The sequence below is a fragment of the Oncorhynchus nerka genome, linkage group LG14, assembly GCF_034236695.1.
Source record: "Oncorhynchus nerka isolate Pitt River linkage group LG14, Oner_Uvic_2.0, whole genome shotgun sequence".
Classification (NCBI taxonomy): Eukaryota; Metazoa; Chordata; class Actinopteri; order Salmoniformes; family Salmonidae; genus Oncorhynchus; species Oncorhynchus nerka.
In genome coordinates this window covers 23135687-23155065 of record NC_088409.1, presented here as the reverse complement: position 1 = coordinate 23155065, position 19379 = coordinate 23135687, and the positions used below count along the sequence as shown (strand labels likewise).

At 47.5% G+C, this 19379-nt stretch overlaps 1 protein-coding gene across 1 annotated transcript in view; it reads right to left on the bottom strand.

Annotated features, from left to right (window-relative positions):
• Positions 1–17175, bottom strand: part of LOC115115001 (sorting nexin-27-like) — a 52859-nt gene extending 35684 nt beyond the window's left edge. Inside the window, exons 1-5 of the mRNA XM_065027786.1 lie at positions 16743–17175; positions 9746–9977; positions 9149–9341; positions 881–948; positions 436–540 (exon numbers count right to left, since the gene is read on the bottom strand). Coding sequence (XP_064883858.1) covers positions 436–540; positions 881–948; positions 9149–9341; positions 9746–9977; positions 16743–17068 — 924 coding nt within the window. The 5' untranslated portion in view covers positions 17069–17175. The remainder of the gene's footprint in view (positions 1–435; positions 541–880; positions 949–9148; positions 9342–9745; positions 9978–16742) is intronic.
• Between the last annotated feature and the right edge of the window lie 2204 nt (positions 17176–19379).

Genomic DNA, 19379 nt, shown 5'->3' with positions numbered 1-19379 from the left:
AGGTGTGAGGGCTGTGGGCTGATGGTCCTGGGGACTAGGTGTGAGGCTGTGGCCTGATGGTCCTGGGGACTAGGTTTGAGGGTGTGGCCTGATGGTCCTGGGGACTAGGTGTGAGGGTGTGGCCTGATGGTCCTGGGGACTAGGTGTGAGGGTGTGGCCTGATGGTCCTGAGGACTAGGTGTGAGGCTGTGGCCTAATGGTCCTGGGGACTAGGTGTGAGGGCTGTGGGCTGATGTTCCTGGGGACTAGGTGTGAGGGCCGTGGGCTGATGGTCCTGGGGACTATGTGTGAGGGCCGTGGGCTGATGGTCCTGGGGACTAGGTGTGAGGGCCGTGGGCTGATGGTCCTGGGGACTAGGTGTGAGGGTGTGGCCTGATTGTCCTGGGGACTAGGAGTGAGGGCTGTATGTGTAACTAGAGGTTAGGGGTGTGTTACCTGGTAGACCTGGTCAGTTGTACAGTTCTTGCGGACTCGGACTGTGACGGTGGTTTTATCAGGCATGGCTATCCTCAACTCCACATCTGATACGCCGTTATAGTTCTACGGAGAATGGGGGGTGGCAAGAGATGACTTACAGGACCACTCATAGGCCAGACATGCACGCACACACACACACACACACACACACACACACACACACACACACACACACACACACACAGTGAGGCCAAAGTCTCAGGTGTAGACAGAGATGGAAAAGCAGAAGAGAGGAAACCAAAAAGAAGAAAAAAGGACAGAGATGCCAGCCCCAACTCACACACCACACATCCCAGAGGATAGGATGAGAGGAGAGAGAACATCTGAACAAGAGAGAAAGAGTCTAAAACAAGAATACATCTTAGAGAGGAATAAGCAAACACACTCAGAATGACACGCTTACCTCATCAGACTCGTCAGACAGAAACTCCTGCATGACATCACTCTCCCCAAACACCCTCACTGAACACACTGTGAAGAGAGAAGGGAGAATGGGCAGCAGGATGGTGAAAAGGAGGGGAGAGAGAAAGTAGAAACACTGAGAAAGGCAGATCCCTTGTAGACACTCCCATGAGTTCCTCTCTTAGTAGCCTGTTATCCTGACCATCTCTACCTCCTCTCTAAGACACTCCCATGAGTTCCTCTATGAGTAGCCTGTTATCCTGACCATCTCTACCTCCTCTAAGACACTCCCATGAGTTCCTCTATGAGTAGCCTGTTATCCTGACCATCTCTACCTCCTCTCTAAGACACTCCCATGAGTTCCTCTATGAGTTGCCTTTTATCCTGTCAATCTCTACCTCCTCTCTAAGACACTCCCATGAGTTCCTCTCTTAGTAGCCTGTTATCCTGACCATCTCTACCTCCTCTCTAAGACACTCCCATGAGCCTCTCTTAGTAGCCTGTTATCCTGACCATCTCTACTTCCTCTCTAAGACACTCCCATGAGCCTCTCTTAGTAGCCCGTTATCCTGACCATCTCTACCTCCTCACTAAGACACTCCCATGAGTTCCTCTATGAGTAGCCTGTTATCCTGACCATCTCTACCTCCTCTCTAAGACACTCCCATGAGTTCCTCTATGAGTAGCCTGTTATCCTGACCATCTCTACCTCCTCTCTAAGGCACTCCCATGAGTTCCTCTCTTAGTAGCCTGTTATCCTGACCATCTCTACCTCCTCTCTAAGACACTCCCATGAGCCTCTCTTAGTAGCCTGTTATCCTGACCATCTCTACCTCCTCACTAAGACACTCCCATGAACCTCTCTTAGTAGCCTGTTATCCTGACCATCTCTACCTCCTCTCTAAGACACTCCCATGAGCCTCTCTTAGTAGCCTGTTATCCTGACCATCTCTACCTCCTCTCTAAGACACTCCCATGAGCCTCTCTTAGTAGCCTGTTATCCTGACCATCTCTACCTCCTCTCTAAGACACTCCCATGAGCCTCTCTTAGTAACCTGTTATCCTGACCATCTCTACTTCCTCTCTAAGACACTCCCATGAGCCTCTCTTAGTAGCCTGTTATCCTGACCATCTCTACCTCCTCTCTAAGACACTCCCATGAGCCTCTCTTAGTAACCTGTTATCCTGACCATCTCTACCTCCTCTCTAAGACACTCCCATGAACCTCTCTTAGTAGCCTGTTATCCTGACCATCTCTACCTCCTCTCTAAGACACTCCCATGAGTTCCTCTATGAGTAGCCTGTTATCCTGACCATCTCTACCTCCTCTCTAAGACACTCCCATGAGCCTCTCTTAGTAACCTGTTATCCTGACCATCTCTACCTCCTCTCTAAGACACTCCCATGAGCCTCTCTTAGTAGCCTGTTATCCTGACCATCTCTACCTCCTCTCTAAGACACTCCCATGAGTTCCTCTATGAGTAGCCTGTTATCCTGACCATCTCTACCTCCTCTCTAAGACACTCCAATGAGCCTCTCTTAGTAGCCTGTTATCCTGACCATCTCTACCTCCTCTCTAAGACACTCCCATGAGCCTCTCTTAGTAGCCCGTTATCCTGACCATCTCTACCTCCTCACTAAGACACTCCCATGAGTTCCTCTATGAGTAGCCTGTTATCCTGACCATCTCTACCTCCTCTCTAAGGCACTCCCATGAGTTCCTCTCTTAGTAGCCTGTTATCCTGACCATCTCTACCTCCTCTCTAAGACACTCCCATGAGCCTCTCTTAGTAACCTGTTATCCTGACCATCTCTACTTCCTCTCTAAGACACTCCCATGAGCCTCTCTTAGTAGCCTGTTATCCTGACCATCTCTACCTCCTCTCTAAGACACTCCCATGAGCCTCTCTTAGTAACCTGTTATCCTGACCATCTCTACCTCCTCTCTAAGACACTCCCATGAACCTCTCTTAGTAGCCTGTTATCCTGACCATCTCTACCTCCTCTCTAAGACACTCCCATGAGTTCCTCTATGAGTAGCCTGTTATCCTGACCATCTCTACCTCCTCTCTAAGACACTCCCATGAGCCTCTCTTAGTAACCTGTTATCCTGACCATCTCTACCTCCTCTCTAAGACACTCCCATGAGCCTCTCTTAGTAGCCTGTTATCCTGACCATCTCTACCTCCTCTCTAAGACACTCCCATGAGTTCCTCTATGAGTAGCCTGTTATCCTGACCATCTCTACCTCCTCTCTAAGACACTCCAATGAGCCTCTCTTAGTAGCCTGTTATCCTGACCATCTCTACCTCCTCTCTAAGACACTCCCATGAGCCTCTCTTAGTAGCCCGTTATCCTGACCATCTCTACCTCCTCACTAAGACACTCCCATGAGTTCCTCTATGAGTAGCCTGTTATCCTGACCATCTCTACCTCCTCTCTAAGGCACTCCCATGAGTTCCTCTCTTAGTAGCCTGTTATCCTGACCATCTCTACCTCCTCTCTAAGACACTCCCATGAGCCTCTCTTAGTAGCCTGTTATCCTGACCATCTCTACCTCCTCACTAAGACACTCCCATGAACCTCTCTTAGTAGCCTGTTATCCTGACCATCTCTACCTCCTCTCTAAGACACTCCCATGAGCCTCTCTTAGTAGCCTGTTATCCTGACCATCTCTACCTCCTCTCTAAGACACTCCCATGAGCCTCTCTTAGTAGCCCGTTATCCTGACCATCTCTACCTCCTCACTAAGACACTCCCATGAGTTCCTCTATGAGTAGCCTGTTATCCTGACCATCTCTACCTCCTCTCTAAGGCACTCCCATGAGCCTCTCTTAGTAACCTGTTATCCTGACCATCTCTACCTCCTCTCTAAGACACTCCCATGAGTTCCTCTATGAGTAGCCTGTTATCCTGACCATCTCTACCTCCTCTCTAAGACACTCCCATGAGTTCCTCTATGAGTAGCCTGTTATCCTGACCATCTCTACCTCCTCTCGAAGACACTCCCATGAGCCTCTCTTAGTAGCCTGTTATCCTGACCATCTCTACCTCCTCTCTAAGACACTCCCATGAGCCTCTCTTAGTAGCCTGTTATCCTGACCATCTCTACTTCCTCTCTAAGACACTCCCATGAGCCTCTCTTAGTAGCCTGTTATCCTGACCATCTCTACTTCCTCTCTAAGACACTCCCATGAGCCTCTCTTAGTAGCCTGTTATCCTGACCATCTCTACCTCCTCTCTAAGACACTCCCATGAGCCTCTCTTAGTAACCTGTTATCCTGACCATCTCTACTTCCTCTCTAAGACACTCCCATGAGCCTCTCTTAGTAGCCTGTTATCCTGACCATCTCTACCTCCTCTCTAAGACACTCCCATGAGGCTCTCTTAGTAACCTGTTATCCTGACCATCTCTACCTCCTCTCTAAGACACTCCCATGAACCTCTCTTAGTAACCTGTTATCCTGACCATCTCTACCTCCTCTCTAAGACACTCCCATGAGCCTCTCTTAGTAGCCCGTTATCCTGACCATCTCTACCTCCTCTCTAAGACACTCCCATGAACCTCTCTTAGTAGCCTGTTATCCTGACCATCTCTACCTCCTCTCTAAGACACTCCCATGAGTTCCTCTATGAGTAGCCTGTTATCCTGACCATCTCTACCTCCTCTCTAAGACACTCCCATGAGCCTCTCTTAGTAACCTGTTATCCTGACCATCTCTACCTCCTCTCTAAGACACTCCCATGAGCCTCTCTTAGTAGCCTGTTATCCTGACCATCTCTACCTCCTCTCTAAGACACTCCCATGAGTTCCTCTAGGAGTAGCCTGTTATCCTGACCATCTCTACCTCCTCTCTAAGACACTCCAATGAGCCTCTCTTAGTAGCCTGTTATCCTGACCATCTCTACCTCCTCTCTAAGACACTCCCATGAGCCTCTCTTAGTAGCCCGTTATCCTGACCATCTCTACCTCCTCACTAAGACACTCCCATGAGTTCCTCTATGAGTAGCCTGTTATCCTGACCATCTCTACCTCCTCTCTAAGGCACTCCCATGAGTTCCTCTCTTAGTAGCCTGTTATCCTGACCATCTCTACCTCCTCTCTAAGACACTCCCATGAGCCTCTCTTAGTAGCCTGTTATCCTGACCATCTCTACCTCCTCACTAAGACACTCCCATGAACCTCTCTTAGTAGCCTGTTATCCTGACCATCTCTACCTCCTCTCTAAGACACTCCCATGAGCCTCTCTTAGTAGCCCGTTATCCTGACCATCTCTACCTCCTCACTAAGACACTCCCATGAGTTCCTCTATGAGTAGCCTGTTATCCTGACCATCTCTACCTCCTCTCTAAGGCACTCCCATGAGCCTCTCTTAGTAACCTGTTATCCTGACCATCTCTACCTCCTCTCTAAGGCACTCCCTTGAGCCTCTCTTAGTAACCTGTTATCCTGACCATCTCTACCTCCTCTCTAAGACACTCCCATGAGTTCCTCTATGAGTAGCCTGTTATCCTGACCATCTCTACCTCCTCTCTAAGACACTCCCATGAGTTCCTCTATGAGTAGCCTGTTATCCTGACCATCTCTACCTCCTCTCGAAGACACTCCCATGAGCCTCTCTTAGTAGCCTGTTATCCTGACCATCTCTACCTCCTCTCTAAGACACTCCCATGAGCCTCTCTTAGTAGCCTGTTATCCTGACCATCTCTACTTCCTCTCTAAGACACTCCCATGAGCCTCTCTTAGTAGCCTGTTATCCTGACCATCTCTACCTCCTCTCTAAGACACTCCCATGAGCCTCTCTTAGTAGCCTGTTATCCTGACCATCTCTACTTCCTCTCTAAGACACTCCCATGAGCCTCTCTTAGTAGCCTGTTATCCTGACCATCTCTACCTCCTCTCTAAGACACTCCCATGAGCCTCTCTTAGTAGCCTGTTATCCTGACCATCTCTACTTCCTCTCTAAGACACTCCCATGAGCCTCTCTTAGTAGCCTGTTATCCTGACCATCTCTACCTCCTCTCTAAGACACTCCCATGAGCCTCTCTTAGTAACCTGTTATCCTGACCATCTCTACTTCCTCTCTAAGACACTCCCATGAGCCTCTCTTAGTAGCCTGTTATCCTGACCATCTCTACCTCCTCTCTAAGACACTCCCATGAGCCTCTCTTAGTAACCTGTTATCCTGACCATCTCTACCTCCTCTCTAAGACACTCCCATGAACCTCTCTTAGTAACCTGTTATCCTGACCATCTCTACCTCCTCTCTAAGACACTCCCATGAGCCTCTCTTAGTAGCCCGTTATCCTGACCATCTCTACCTCCTCTCTAAGACACTCCCATGAGCCTCTCTTAGTAGCCTGTTATCCTGACCATCTCTACCTCCTCTCTAAGACACTGCCATGAGCCTCTCTTAGTAACCTGTTATCCTGACCATCTCTACCTCCTCTCTAAGACACTCCCATGAACCTCTCTTAGTAGCCTGTTATCCTGACCATCTCTACCTCCTCTCTAAGACACTCCCATGAGCCTCTCTTAGTAGCCTGTTATCCTGACCATCTCTACTTCCTCTCTAAGACACTCCCATGAGTTCCTCTATGAGTAGCCTGTTATCCTGACCATCTCTACCTCCTCTCTAAGACACTCCCATGAGTTCCTCTATGAGTAGCCTGTTATCCTGACCATCTCTACCTCCTCTCTAAGACACTCCCATGAGTTCCTCTATGAGTAGCCTGTTATCCTGACCATCTCTACCTCCTCTCTAAGACACTCCCATGAGTTCCTCTATGAGTAGCCTGTTATCCTGACCATCTCTACGACACTCCCATGAGTTCCTCTCTTAGTAGCCTGTTATCCTGACCATCTCTACTTCCTCTCTAAGACACTCCCATGAGTTCCTCTATGAGTAGCCTGTTATCCTGACCATCTCTACCTCCTCTCTAAGACACTCCCATGAGTTCCTCTATGAGTAGCCTGTTATCCTGACCATCTCTACCTCCTCTCTAAGGCACTCCCATGAGTTCCTCTCTTAGTAGCCTGTTATCCTGACCATCTCTACCTCCTCTCTAAGACACTCCCATGAGCCTCTCTTAGTAGCCTGTTATCCTGACCATCTCTACCTCCTCACTAAGACACTCCCATGAACCTCTCTTAGTAGCCTGTTATCCTGACCATCTCTACCTCCTCTCTAAGACACTCCCATGAGCCTCTCTTAGTAGCCTGTTATCCTGACCATCTCTACCTCCTCTCTAAGACACTCCCATGAGCCTCTCTTAGTAGCCTGTTATCCTGACCATCTCTACTTCCTCTCTAAGACACTCCCATGAGCCTCTCTTAGTAGCCCGTTATCCTGACCATCTCTACCTCCTCTCTAAGACACTCCCATGAGCCTCTCTTAGTAGCCTGTAATCCTGACCATCTCTACCTCCTCTCTAAGACACTCCCATGAGCCTCTCTTAGTAGCCTGTTATCCTGACCATCTCTAAGACACTCCCATGAGTTCCTCGATGAGTAGCCTGTTATCCTGACCATCTCTACCTCCTCTCTAAGACACTCCCATGAGTTCCTCTATGAGTAGCCTGTTATCCTGACCATCTCTACCTCCTCTCTAAGGCACTCCCATGAGTTCCTCTCTTAGTAGCCTGTTATCCTGACCATCTCTACCTCCTCTCTAAGACACTCCCATGAGCCTCTCTTAGTAGCCTGTTATCCTGACCATCTCTACCTCCTCACTAAGACACTCCCATGAGTTCCTATCTTAGTAGCCTGTTATCCTGACCATCTCTACCTCCTCTCTAAGACACTCCCATGAGCCTCTCTAGTAGCCTGTTATCCTGACCATCTCTACCTCCTCTCTAAGACACTCCCATGAGCCTCTCTTAGTAGCCTGTTATCCTGACCATCTCTACTTCCTCTCTAAGACACTCCCATGAGCCTCTCTTAGTAGCCCGTTATCCTGACCATCTCTACCTCCTCTCTAAGACACTCCCATGAGCCTCTCTTAGTAGCCTGTAATCCTGACCATCTCTACCTCCTCTCTAAGACACTCCCATGAGCCTCTCTTAGTAGCCTGTTATCCTGACCATCTCTAAGACACTCCCATGAGTTCCTCGATGAGTAGCCTGTTATCCTGACCATCTCTACCTCCTCTCTAAGACACTCCCATGAGTTCCTCTATGAGTAGCCTGTTATCCTGACCATCTCTACCTCCTCTTTAAGACACTCCCATGAGCCTCTCTTAGTAGCCTGTTATCCTGACCATCTCTACCTCCTCTCTAAGGCACTCCCATGAGTTCCTCTCTTAGTAGCCTGTTATCCTGACCATCTCTACCTCCTCACTGACACACTCCCATGAGTTCCTCTCTTAGTAGCCTGTTATCCTGACCATCTCTACCTCCTCTCTAAGACACTCCCATGAGTTCCTCTATGAGTAGCCTGTTATCCTGACCATCTCTACCTCCTCTCTAAGACACTCCCATGAGCCTCTCTTAGTAACCTGTTATCCTGACCATCTCTACCTCCTCTCTAAGGCACTCCCATGAGCCTCTCTTAGTAACCTGTTATCCTGACCATCTCTATCTCCTCTCTAAGGCACTCCCATGAGCCTCTCTTAGTAACCTGTTATCCTGACCATCTCTACCTCCTCTCTAAGGCACTCCCTTGAGCCTCTCTTAGTAACCTGTTATCCTGACCATCTCTACCTCCTCTCTAAGACACTCCCTTGAGCCTCTCTTAGTAACCTGTTATCCTGACCATCTCTACCTCCTCTCTAAGACACTCCCATGAGTTCCTCTATGAGTAGCCTGTTATCCTGACCATCTCTACCTCCTCTCTAAGGCACTCCCATGAGTTCCTCTATGAGTAGCCTGTTATCCTGACCATCTCTACCTCCTCTCTAAGACACTCCCATGAGCCTCTCTTAGTAGCCTGTTATCCTGACCATCTCTACCTCCTCTCTAAGACACTCCCATGAGCCTCTCTTAGTAGCCTGTTATCCTGACCATCTCTACTTCCTCTCTAAGACACTCCCATGAGCCTCTCTTAGTAGCCTGTTATCCTGACCATCTCTACCTCCTCTCTAAGACACTCCCATGAGCCTCTCTTAGTAGCCTGTTATCCTGACCATCTCTACTTCCTCTCTAAGACACTCCCATGAGCCTCTCTTAGTAGCCTTCTTCCAGTTATCCCTCAATCTCTTCTTCCACCCTTTCTATCACCTTTCCAAATGTTTTTTGTTCCATATTTCTCTGGCCTTTCCCTCCCTCTCACCTTTCTCCAGGTATTCCTCCAGTCCCCTGCGTCTAGCGTCTAGTTGTTGTTCAGACAGGGAAAAAGGCCATTTGCCAGGTATTTTGGGGAAGGTGTAGTTGGCAAACTCTCTCTTCAGGTTCTGGTTGAGGATAGCAAACTCCCTGTACCTCTTAGAGCACAGCTGTCTGCCTGCCATGTACACATTATACACCTGCAAACAGAGACACACAGTTCAAATATACTTTAGGTATTTTTATTTAATTTAACTAGGCAAGTCAATTAAGATCAAATTCTTATTTACAATGACGGCCTAGGAACAGTGGGTTAACTGCCTTGTTCAGGGGCAGAACGACAGATTTGTACCTTGTCAGCTCGGGGATTCGATCAAGCAACCTTTTGGTTTACTGGCCCAACGCTCTAACCACTAGGCTACCTGCGGCAATACCTACATGTTATGTACATCTTTCCTCAGTCATTTTATCTCTCCCTCCCTCTCTCTCCTGGTTGCGTTCAGTGTATTTGCATGTTGGGACAGATGAGGACAGGTTATTCGCACCACTCCTTCCCTCTCGCCACCCCCCCTTCCTTTCTTTCTCCTTCCGTCCATCTACTCACCACAAACCTCTCCTGGTTGAGTTCAGCGTGTTTGTATGTGGGGACGGAGATGGGGACGGCCTGTTTGTCACTGTAGTCATAGCAGGACTGGGCTGAGCCGTCGTCTCCAGGGTCCAGACAGTCAGCCTCCTGGGGAGGTACAGACAGCACGGCCAGCATCAGCTCCCTCTCCCCCGCACGGATCAGATCCACCACCTGCTTATGGGTCGCCCCCTCCACGTTCACACTATTACTGAGAGGAGAGAGAGAGGCAGATGAAGGGAGGTAGAGATTGAATATTCATTCATAATTGGGCTAGGGGATACTGAGTCATCATTGTAAATGAGCAGCAGCACTCATACATAATTAGAAACTAGCATTGGTTCTTTCTGCCTAAAATGAATTGTGTTGTTGACGTTCCTTGCTGGGTGTGAATGGACGAACCCTCTTGTATAACAGTGATCATCCTATATTAAGTACCAGTCTGTGTGTGTTTGGGTGTGAATGGACAAGCCCTCTTGTATAACAGTGATCATCCTATATTAAGTACCAGTCTGTGTGTGTGTCTGGGTGTGAATGGACGAACCCTCTTGTATAACAGTGATCATCCTATATTAAGTACCAGTCTGTGTGTGTCTGGGAGTGAATGGACAAACCCTCTTGTATAACAGTGATCATCCTATATTAAGTACCAGTCTGTGTGTGTTTGGGAGTGAATGGACAAGCCCTCTTGTATAACAGTGATCATCCTATATTAAGTACCAGTCTGTGTGTGTTTGGGAGTGAATGGACAAACCCTCTTGTATAACAGTGATCATCCTATATTAAGTACCAGTCTGTGTGTGTTTGGGAGTGAATGGACAAACCCTCTTGTATAACAGTGATCATCCTATATTAAGTACCAGTCTGTGTGTGTTTGGGAGTGAATGGACAAACCCTCTTGTATAACAGTGATCATCCTATATTAAGTACCAGTCTGTGTGTGTTTGGGAGTGAATGGACAAACCCTCTTGTATAACAGTGATCATCCTATATTAAGTACCAGTCTGTGTGTGTCTGGGAGTGAATGGACAAACCCTCTTGTATAACAGTGATCATCCTATATTAAGTACCAGTCTGTGTGTGTTTGGGAGTGAATGGACAAACCCTCTTGTATAACAGTGATCATCCTATATTAAGTACCAGTCTGTGTGTGTCTGGGTGTGAATGGACAAACCATCTTGTATAACAGTGATCATCCTATATTAAGGGTCAGTCAGTAGACGTCATGATAAGGCTGTCAGCAAGTCTAATGTTCACCTCAGCTGGAACTCTGACGTCTCCCATGGCAACGGGGTCACGGTTGGGTCGCGTCACTCAGATGACTGTGCGTCAGAGCATGAGCTAGTAAGATGGACTTGTGACCTCTGCAGGGACTCTGTGTGTGTGTGTATTAGAGGTTGGCCGATTATGATTTTTCAACGCCGATACCGATTATTGGAGGACCAAAAAAGCTGATAACGATTAAATCGGACGATTTTTAAATTTTTTAAATGTGTAATAATGACAACTACAACAATACTGAATTAACACTTATTTTAACTTAATATAAAACATCAATAAAATCAATTTAGCCTCAAATAAATAATGAAACATGTTCAATTTGGTTTAAATAATGCAAAAACAAAGTGTTGGAAAAGGTAATATGTGCCATGTAAAATATGTGCCATGTAAAAAAGCTAACGATTTAAGTTCCTTGCTCAGAACATGAGAACATATGAAAGTTGGTAGTTCCTTTTAACATGAGACTTCAATATTCCAAGGTAAGAGGTTTTATGTTGTAGTTAATATAGTATTTACAGAACTATTTCTCTCTACACCATTTGTATTTCATATACCTTTGACTATTGGATGTTCTTATAGGCACTATAGTATTGCCAGTGTAACAGTATAGCTTCTGTCCCTCTCCTCGCCCCTACCTGGGCTCGAACCAGGAACACATCGACAACAGCCACACTCAAAGCATCGTTACCCATTTCCCCACAAAACCCACGGCCCTTGCAGCGCAAGGGGAATAACTACTCCAAATCTAAAAGAGTGACGTTTGAAACAGTATTAGCGCAGACCCAGCTAACTAGCTAGCCATTTCACATTGGTTACACGAGCCATTAGGCTGATAGGCTTGAAGTCATAAACAGCGCTGTGCTTGCGAAGAGCTGCTGGCAAAATGCACGAAAGTGCTGTTTGAATGAATGATTACGGGCCTGCTGCTGCTCAGTCAGACTGCTCTATCAAATCAGACTTAATTATAACATAATAACACAAGCCTTTGGTCATAAGTACAAGCCTTTGGTCATTAATATGATCGAATCTGGAAACTATAATTTCGAAAACAAAACGTTCATTATTTCAGTGAAATACTGAACCATTCGGTATTTTATCTAATGGGTGGCATCCCTAAATCTAAATATTCTTGTTACATTGCACAACCTTAAATGCATGTCATAATTACATACAATTCTGGCAAATTAGTTCGCAATGAGCCAGGCAGCCCAAACTGTTGCATATACCCTGACTCTGCGTGCAGTGAACGCAAGAGAAATGACACAATTTCACCTGGTTAATATTGCCTGCTAAACTGGATTAGTAGTTATAACTAGTGATTATGATTGATTGTTTTTTATAAGATAAGTTTACTGCTAGCTAGCAATTTACCTTGGCTTCTACTACATTTGCGTAACAGGCAGGCTACTCGTGGAGTGCAATGGTTAGAGCGTTGGACTAGTTAACTGTGCGGTGGCAAGATTGGAACCCCTGAGCTGACAAGGTGAAAATCTGTCGTTCTGCCCCTGAACAAGGCAGTTAACCCACTGTTCCTAGGCCGCCATTGAAAATAAGAATGTGTTCTTAACGGACTTGCCTAGTTAAATAAAAGGTATATATTTTTTTAACAAAAATGTTATAAAAATAATAATTAATAATAATTAATTTGTCGACCTCTAGTGTGTGAGTGAGTGAGAGAGAGGGCCACTCAGATGGCAGCGTGTCAGGGCATGAGACTGTGTGTGTGTGTAAGCAGCAGGAGTGCTGACGTCTGCACTGCAGCAGCCTATAGTAAATATTACAGTTACCAACTATAGTTAGGCTCACAGTTCACACAGTAGAAACTATTGATACAGAAGAACCCAATCCTACATTGAGGATACAAATGATGTCAAAGTGATATTTCTGTATAAGTTCACAGGAAAATAAATGATAAAGTAGCCCTTTGCCTAGTAAACCCAGGCTAACTATCATGTTACATCAGTGACAGAGGAACAGAAAGCAGGCCAAAGATTACAGCATCAACACACAACACTGCCAGACAGACCATCTGCAGTGGAGATGCTCCACAAGCACTGCAGTTAACACTGAGGAAGACGCTGGGGTCATTAAACAAACAGACAATGACAGAGATACACACATTCCAATGTTTCATCAAGGAAACTGACAGTGTGCGCACAGCCGGCACAACTCCTAATCAGTGTGTGTGGGTAGAGAACACAGTAGGTCCATTCTGTCATCTGTGGGCCTGTGTGTGTTATGCATCCAAACATGTTGATCACTGCATGTATCCCTTACAGGTGTCAAAAAACCCAGACTCATTTCCTTTAATCACTAGTCTCTCGGCTGGCTAATGTTTAACTGAAAGCAGCTAAGGTAGTAATACACGCACAGACATACAGAGACAGACTGGACCGAGACAAACACACACACACACACAGACATACAGAGACAGACTGGACCGAGACAAACACACACACACAGAAAGGGACTCTGGGACTGTGTGTGTGTGTTCTCTCTGGGACTGTGTGTGTGTTCTCTCTGGGACTGTGTGTGCGTGTTCTCTCTGGGACTGTGTGTGCGTGTTCTCTCTGGGACTGTGTGTGCGTGTTCTCTCTGGGACTGTGTGTGCGTGTTCTCTCTGGGACTGTGTGTGTGTGTTCTCTCTGGGACTGTGTGTGTGTTCTCTCTGGGACTGTGTGTGTGTGTGTTCTCTCTGGGACTGTGTGTGTGTGTGTTCTCTCTGGGACTGTGTGTGTGTGTTCTCTCTGGGACTGTGTGTGTGTTCTCTCTGGGACTGTGTGTGTGTTCTCTCTGGGACTGTGTGTGCGTGTTCTCTCTGGGACTGTGTGTGCGTGTTCTCTCTGGGACTGTGTGTGCGTGTTCTCTCTGGGACTGTGTGTGTGTGTTCTCTCTGGGACTGTGTGTGTGTTCTCTCTGGGACTGTGTGTGTGTTCTCTCTGGGACTGTGTGTGTTCTATCTGGGACTGTGTGTGTGTGTTCTCTCTGGGACTGTGTGTGTGTTCTCTCTGGGACTGTGTGTGTGTGTGTTCTCTCTGGGACTGTGTGTGTGTGTGTTCTCTCTGGGACTGTGTGTGTGTGTTCTCTCTGGGACTGTGTGTGTGTTCTCTCTGGGACTGTGTGTGTGTGTCCTCTCTGGGACTGTGTGCGTGTGTTCTCTCTGGGACTGTGTGTGTGTGTGTTCTCTCTGGGACTGTGTGTGTGTGTTCTCTCTGGGACTGTGTGTGTGTTCTCTCTGGGACTGTGTGTGTGTTCTCTCTGGGACTGTGTGTGCGTGTTCTCTCTGGGACTGTGTGTGCGTGTTCTCTCTGGGACTGTGTGTGCGTGTTCTCTCTGGGACTGTGTGTGTGTGTTCTCTCTGGGACTGTGTGTGTGTTCTCTCTGGGACTGTGTGTGTGTTCTCTCTGGGACTGTGTGTGTTCTATCTGGGACTGTGTGTGTGTGTTCTCTCTGGGACTGTGTGTGTGTTCTCTCTGGGACTGTGTGTGTGTGTGTTCTCTCTGGGACTGTGTGTGTGTGTGTTCTCTCTGGGACTGTGTGTGTGTGTTCTCTCTGGGACTGTGTGTGTGTTCTCTCTGGGACTGTGTGCGTGTGTCCTCTCTGGGACTGTGTGCGTGTGTTCTCTCTGGGACTGTGTGCGTGTGTTCTCTCTGGGACTGTGTGTGTGTATTCTCTCTGGGACTGTGTGTGTGTGTGTTCTCTCTGGGACTGTGTGTGTGTGTGTGTTCTCTCTGGGACTGTGTGTGTGTGTGTGTTCTCTCTGGGACTGTGTGTGTGTGTGTGTGTTCTCTCTGGGACTGTGTGTGTGTGTGTGTTCTCTCTGGGACTGTGTGTGTGTGTGTTCTCTCTGGGACTGTGTGTGTGTGTGTTCTCTCTGGGACTGTGTGTGTGTGTGTTCTCTCTGGGACTGTGTGTGTGTGTGTTCTCTCTGGGACTGTGTGTGTGTGTGTTCTCTCTGGGACTGTGTGTGTGTGTGTTCTCTCTGGGACTGTGTGTGTGTGTGTTCTCTCTGGGACTGTGTGTGTGTGTGTTCTCTCTGGGACTGTGTGTGTGTGTGTTCTCTCTGGGACTGTGTGTGTGTGTGTTCTCTCTGGGACTGTGTGTGTGTGTGTTCTCTCTGGGACTGTGTGTGTGTGTGTTCTCTCTGGGACTGTGTGTGTGTGTGTTCTCTCTGGGACTGTGTGTGTGTGTGTTCTCTCTGGGACTGTGTGTGTGTGTGTTCTCTCTGGGACTGTGTGTGTGTGTGTTCTCTCTGGGACTGTGTGTGTGTGTTCTCTCTGGGACTGTGTGTGTGTGTTCTCTCTGGGACTGTGTGTGTGTTCTCTCTGGGACTGTGTGTGTGTTCTCTCTGGGACTGTGTGTGTGTTCTCTCTAGGACTGTGTGTGTGTTCTCTCTGGGACTGTGTGTGTGTTCTCTGGGACTGTGTTACTGGGGAGTGTGTATTTTGGAGAGCAGTGGAAATGCTCTACAAGCACTGCAGCTAACACTGAGGGACTGCTGTGTGTGAGCATATGGAGCACATGGGCAGGTGTCTCTCCCTGGCATAGATAATTGTGTTGCTCAAGACACACACACACATACAATGGGCGTGCAACCACCCGTGCACGCACACCAATATTGGAGTCAACAAACTGCCAAGCTACTGCACGGCACCCAATCATAAAGCAGCAAACGGTGAGCCAACTAATCAAAACAGAGAATTACTGAGAGCACATCCAATCAGATGAGCCCTATGTATCCCGTATCCAGCAACCCCCCTCGCTCACACACACACAGGTACTGATGCTGAGCTGTATGCTGCCTGCTCCTTGCCATGGCAACAGAACCTAACATCACCAAGCTAGCTACCCCTGTGCATACTAAACCTGTCGCAAAGACCAGACAGACACACTGCACTCTATATATTGCAGCATCATCATCCAGACACAGATGGCATACTATGGCTATTGTTGATCTATTACAATTAGGAAATGTTAAGTCCCAATTTAATTGAGACTAGATAGAAAGCGTTTGGGCACACTATTAAAATACCTATTATCATCATCAAGGCAAGTAGGTAAAAATAGTAGCCGACTATTAATGTGCACACGCATTGAATGGGCATTTTTCCATCATCTGGTTCTGTTGTTAATAAGAATGACAGATGCTGTTTTTCTGGTAACGTGATGTGCAGGGAAGGAAGGAACCTGTGTGTGTGCTGGTGTTAATATAGTTAGCTTGTATCCAAGTTCAGAGAGTCAGTGTGACTGGAATTCGTAATGATCACATGCTCTCACACAGACCGTCTTTTCATTGGGATGAACCGGCTCTTCTGCCCTGTACACTCCCGATAAGACTGGCACAAGCACAGACTGATGCAGGAGTTAGCAAGGCTTTGTTAACCTAGTCTCCAGGTCAAGTGAAACATGTAATTTAACGTTGCTTGCTATGGTCGTTTATGGCGTTGCACTGAGCCGAGGACAACAGCTTGTGCATTATGGAGTTAACGTTAGCTAGCGAGCTTAAATTTGGGTCAGCAGAACACGTTTGTCGCACGAACCAACTGCAGTGCAGAGGAGCTGACATGACAATTAGCGTCCTTTTTAACTTTGCTGTGGTCTGTTTGTTTTTCCCTGCCTTGACCAAATATCTACCATTGAGATAGCTTACGCATGTAGTTAGCAGCTACCAGATAGCAAGCGAACTCTTACTTACACTTCCAGAATCCGGTCCCCTTTCGAGATACCGGCTCTGTCCGCTGCACCTCCCGGTAAAACAGCACTAACATGCTGTAGCGGGGCATACAATTCCCCGTTGATGCTCCGTAGTTGTCCTCCTTCGCTAACCTGTCCCCGGACATTGAAGCCATATCCCGAGTCAGACTTGACTATCCGCACCAGTCGCGGGCCTGACGTAACGGTAGTCACCGTTTGGCAACTGCCGGTGCCCTGCGTTGGGCTGACACCAGAGCAGTTACGAGAGGGTGGCTGAACTAACGGAGGTGCCACCGAATGAATTCCCTCTCCCTCGATGTCTGCCATTTTCCGTCAGCCTGTTTCCCCCTTATCCACTTTGAGTCTCCCACACTTCAAGGTAGCTCTCCTAGTTATCTAGCTAGCTTGCTAGAAACGATGGAGAGAGGAGGAGCGACCAAGTCACGAAAACCGATTTGACTCGAGAGACTGCCCTCCCTGGAACCCGCCCATCGTCTGGTTAGAGTGAGTCTCGACTGCGCATCCGCAACATCAAGATACTGGGCTCGTTTGAGTGGATACATTTTCTCAAGTCGATGGTCACTATGAGATCAATATCATGCCAAATGTATTGTGAACTCACAGCATGCATTTTGTATTCGTGTATTATGATCTGTACAAATAAGTACCAATCCACAAATGTAAATCACTTTCCACAAATGTAAATTGCTATCCACAAATACAATCACTATCCACAATTGATTTGTAAATCGATATATTGCATTAGAATTTGTTTTATACCTGCAGGTAATTTCCAAGGATCTTAAGTAAAATGACCGCCATAAAGACTACAAGTTTTCACGCGTAGAAAAAAAGTTATCATGCGTAGAAAGCGATTTGTAGTAGTAGAAAAAAAAATTGTACCCATAATAAGCGAATTCTTTAAATCGCTGGCAGCCTCTCATTCGGTCATGTTGATGCCTGCCTTTCAATGCTGCAGAAATTACACTATGGTAAACGTAATATGTTAACCATATATGTAGCCATAGCATGTCCAATGTAAATAATCGAAACCCCACCCCTAGTTTACTCTATATATGCAACACTATTGCGGACCCGTTCATCACCCAAATAGTTGAATTAGCTGGCCAGTGTGATAGCACCACTAAATGTGAAGGATATGTATGGGATCAATATCATGCCAAAAGTATTGTGAACTCAGAGCATGCATTTTGTATTTGTGTATCACTATCTGTACTAATAAGTACCAATCCACAAATGTAAAACATTTATTTTATTTCACCTTTATTTAAACAGGTAGGCCAGTTGAGAACAAGTTCTCATTTACAACTGCGACCTGGTCAAGATAAAGCAAAGCAGTGCGACAAAAACACAGAGTTACACATGGGATAAACAAACGTACAGTCAATAACACAATAGAAAAATCTGTATACAGTGTGTGCAAATGCAGTAAGGAGGTAAGGCAATAAATAGGCCAATATGTCACGGGATTCCTCTGTTGAAGGAGAGGCGGACCAAAACGCAGCGTGGTTATTGTGATACATCTTTAATGAAGATGATAAATGAACAATATACAAAACAAGAAATGTGAAAAACCGAAAACAGCCCTATCTGGTGTAACAAACACAAAGACAGGAACAATCACCCACAAACCCCAACACCAAACAGGCTACCTAAATATGGTTCCCAATCAGAGACAATAACTAACACCTGCCTCTGATTGAGAACCATATCAGGCCAAACACAGAAACAGACAAACTAGACACACAACATAGAATGCCCACTCAGATCACACCCTGACCAAACAAAACATAGAAACATACAAAGCAAACTATGGTCAGGGTGTGACAGTACCCCCCCCCCACTTCACCATAGTCTTAGTGGCCCCCACTTCATCATAGTCTTTGTCCCCCACATTGTCCGCTTCCGTGGCCTCCTAATCACGGCGACCCTTCTAAATGACCCCACTGGACTGAGGGGCAGCTCGGGACAGAGGGGCAGCTTGTGATAGAGGGGCAGCTCGGGACAGAGGGGCAGCTCGGGACAGAGGGGCAGCTCCGTACTGGCTGACGACTCTGGCAGATCCTGGCTGACTGGCGGCTCTGGCAGATCCTGGCTGACTGGCGGCTCTGGCAGATCCTGGCTGACTGGCGGCACAGGCGGATCCTGGCTGACTGGCGGATCCTGGCTGACTGGCGGCACTGGCGGATCCTGGCTGACTGGCGGCACTGACTGCTCCATGCTGACTGGCCGCTCTGGCTGCTCCATGCAGACTGGCGGCTCTGGCTGCTCCATGCAGACTGGCGGCTCTGGCTGCTCCATGCAGACTGGCGGCTCTGGCTGCTCCATGCAGACTGGCGGCTCTGGCTGCTCCATGCAGACTGGCGGCTCTGGCTGCTCCATGCAGACTGGCATCTCTGGCAGCTCCATGCAGACTGGCAGCTCTTCGCCGCCACCAGCTCTTCTTTGGGGCGGCGATATTCTCCAGGCTGTGCCCAGGGTCCTTTACCATCCAACTCATCCTCCCATGTCCAGTACTCCTCGCGCTGCTCCTGCTGCCGCTGCCTGTCACCACGCCGCTTGGTCCTGTTGTGGTGGGTGATTCTGTCACAGGATTCCTCTGTTGAAGGAGAGGCGG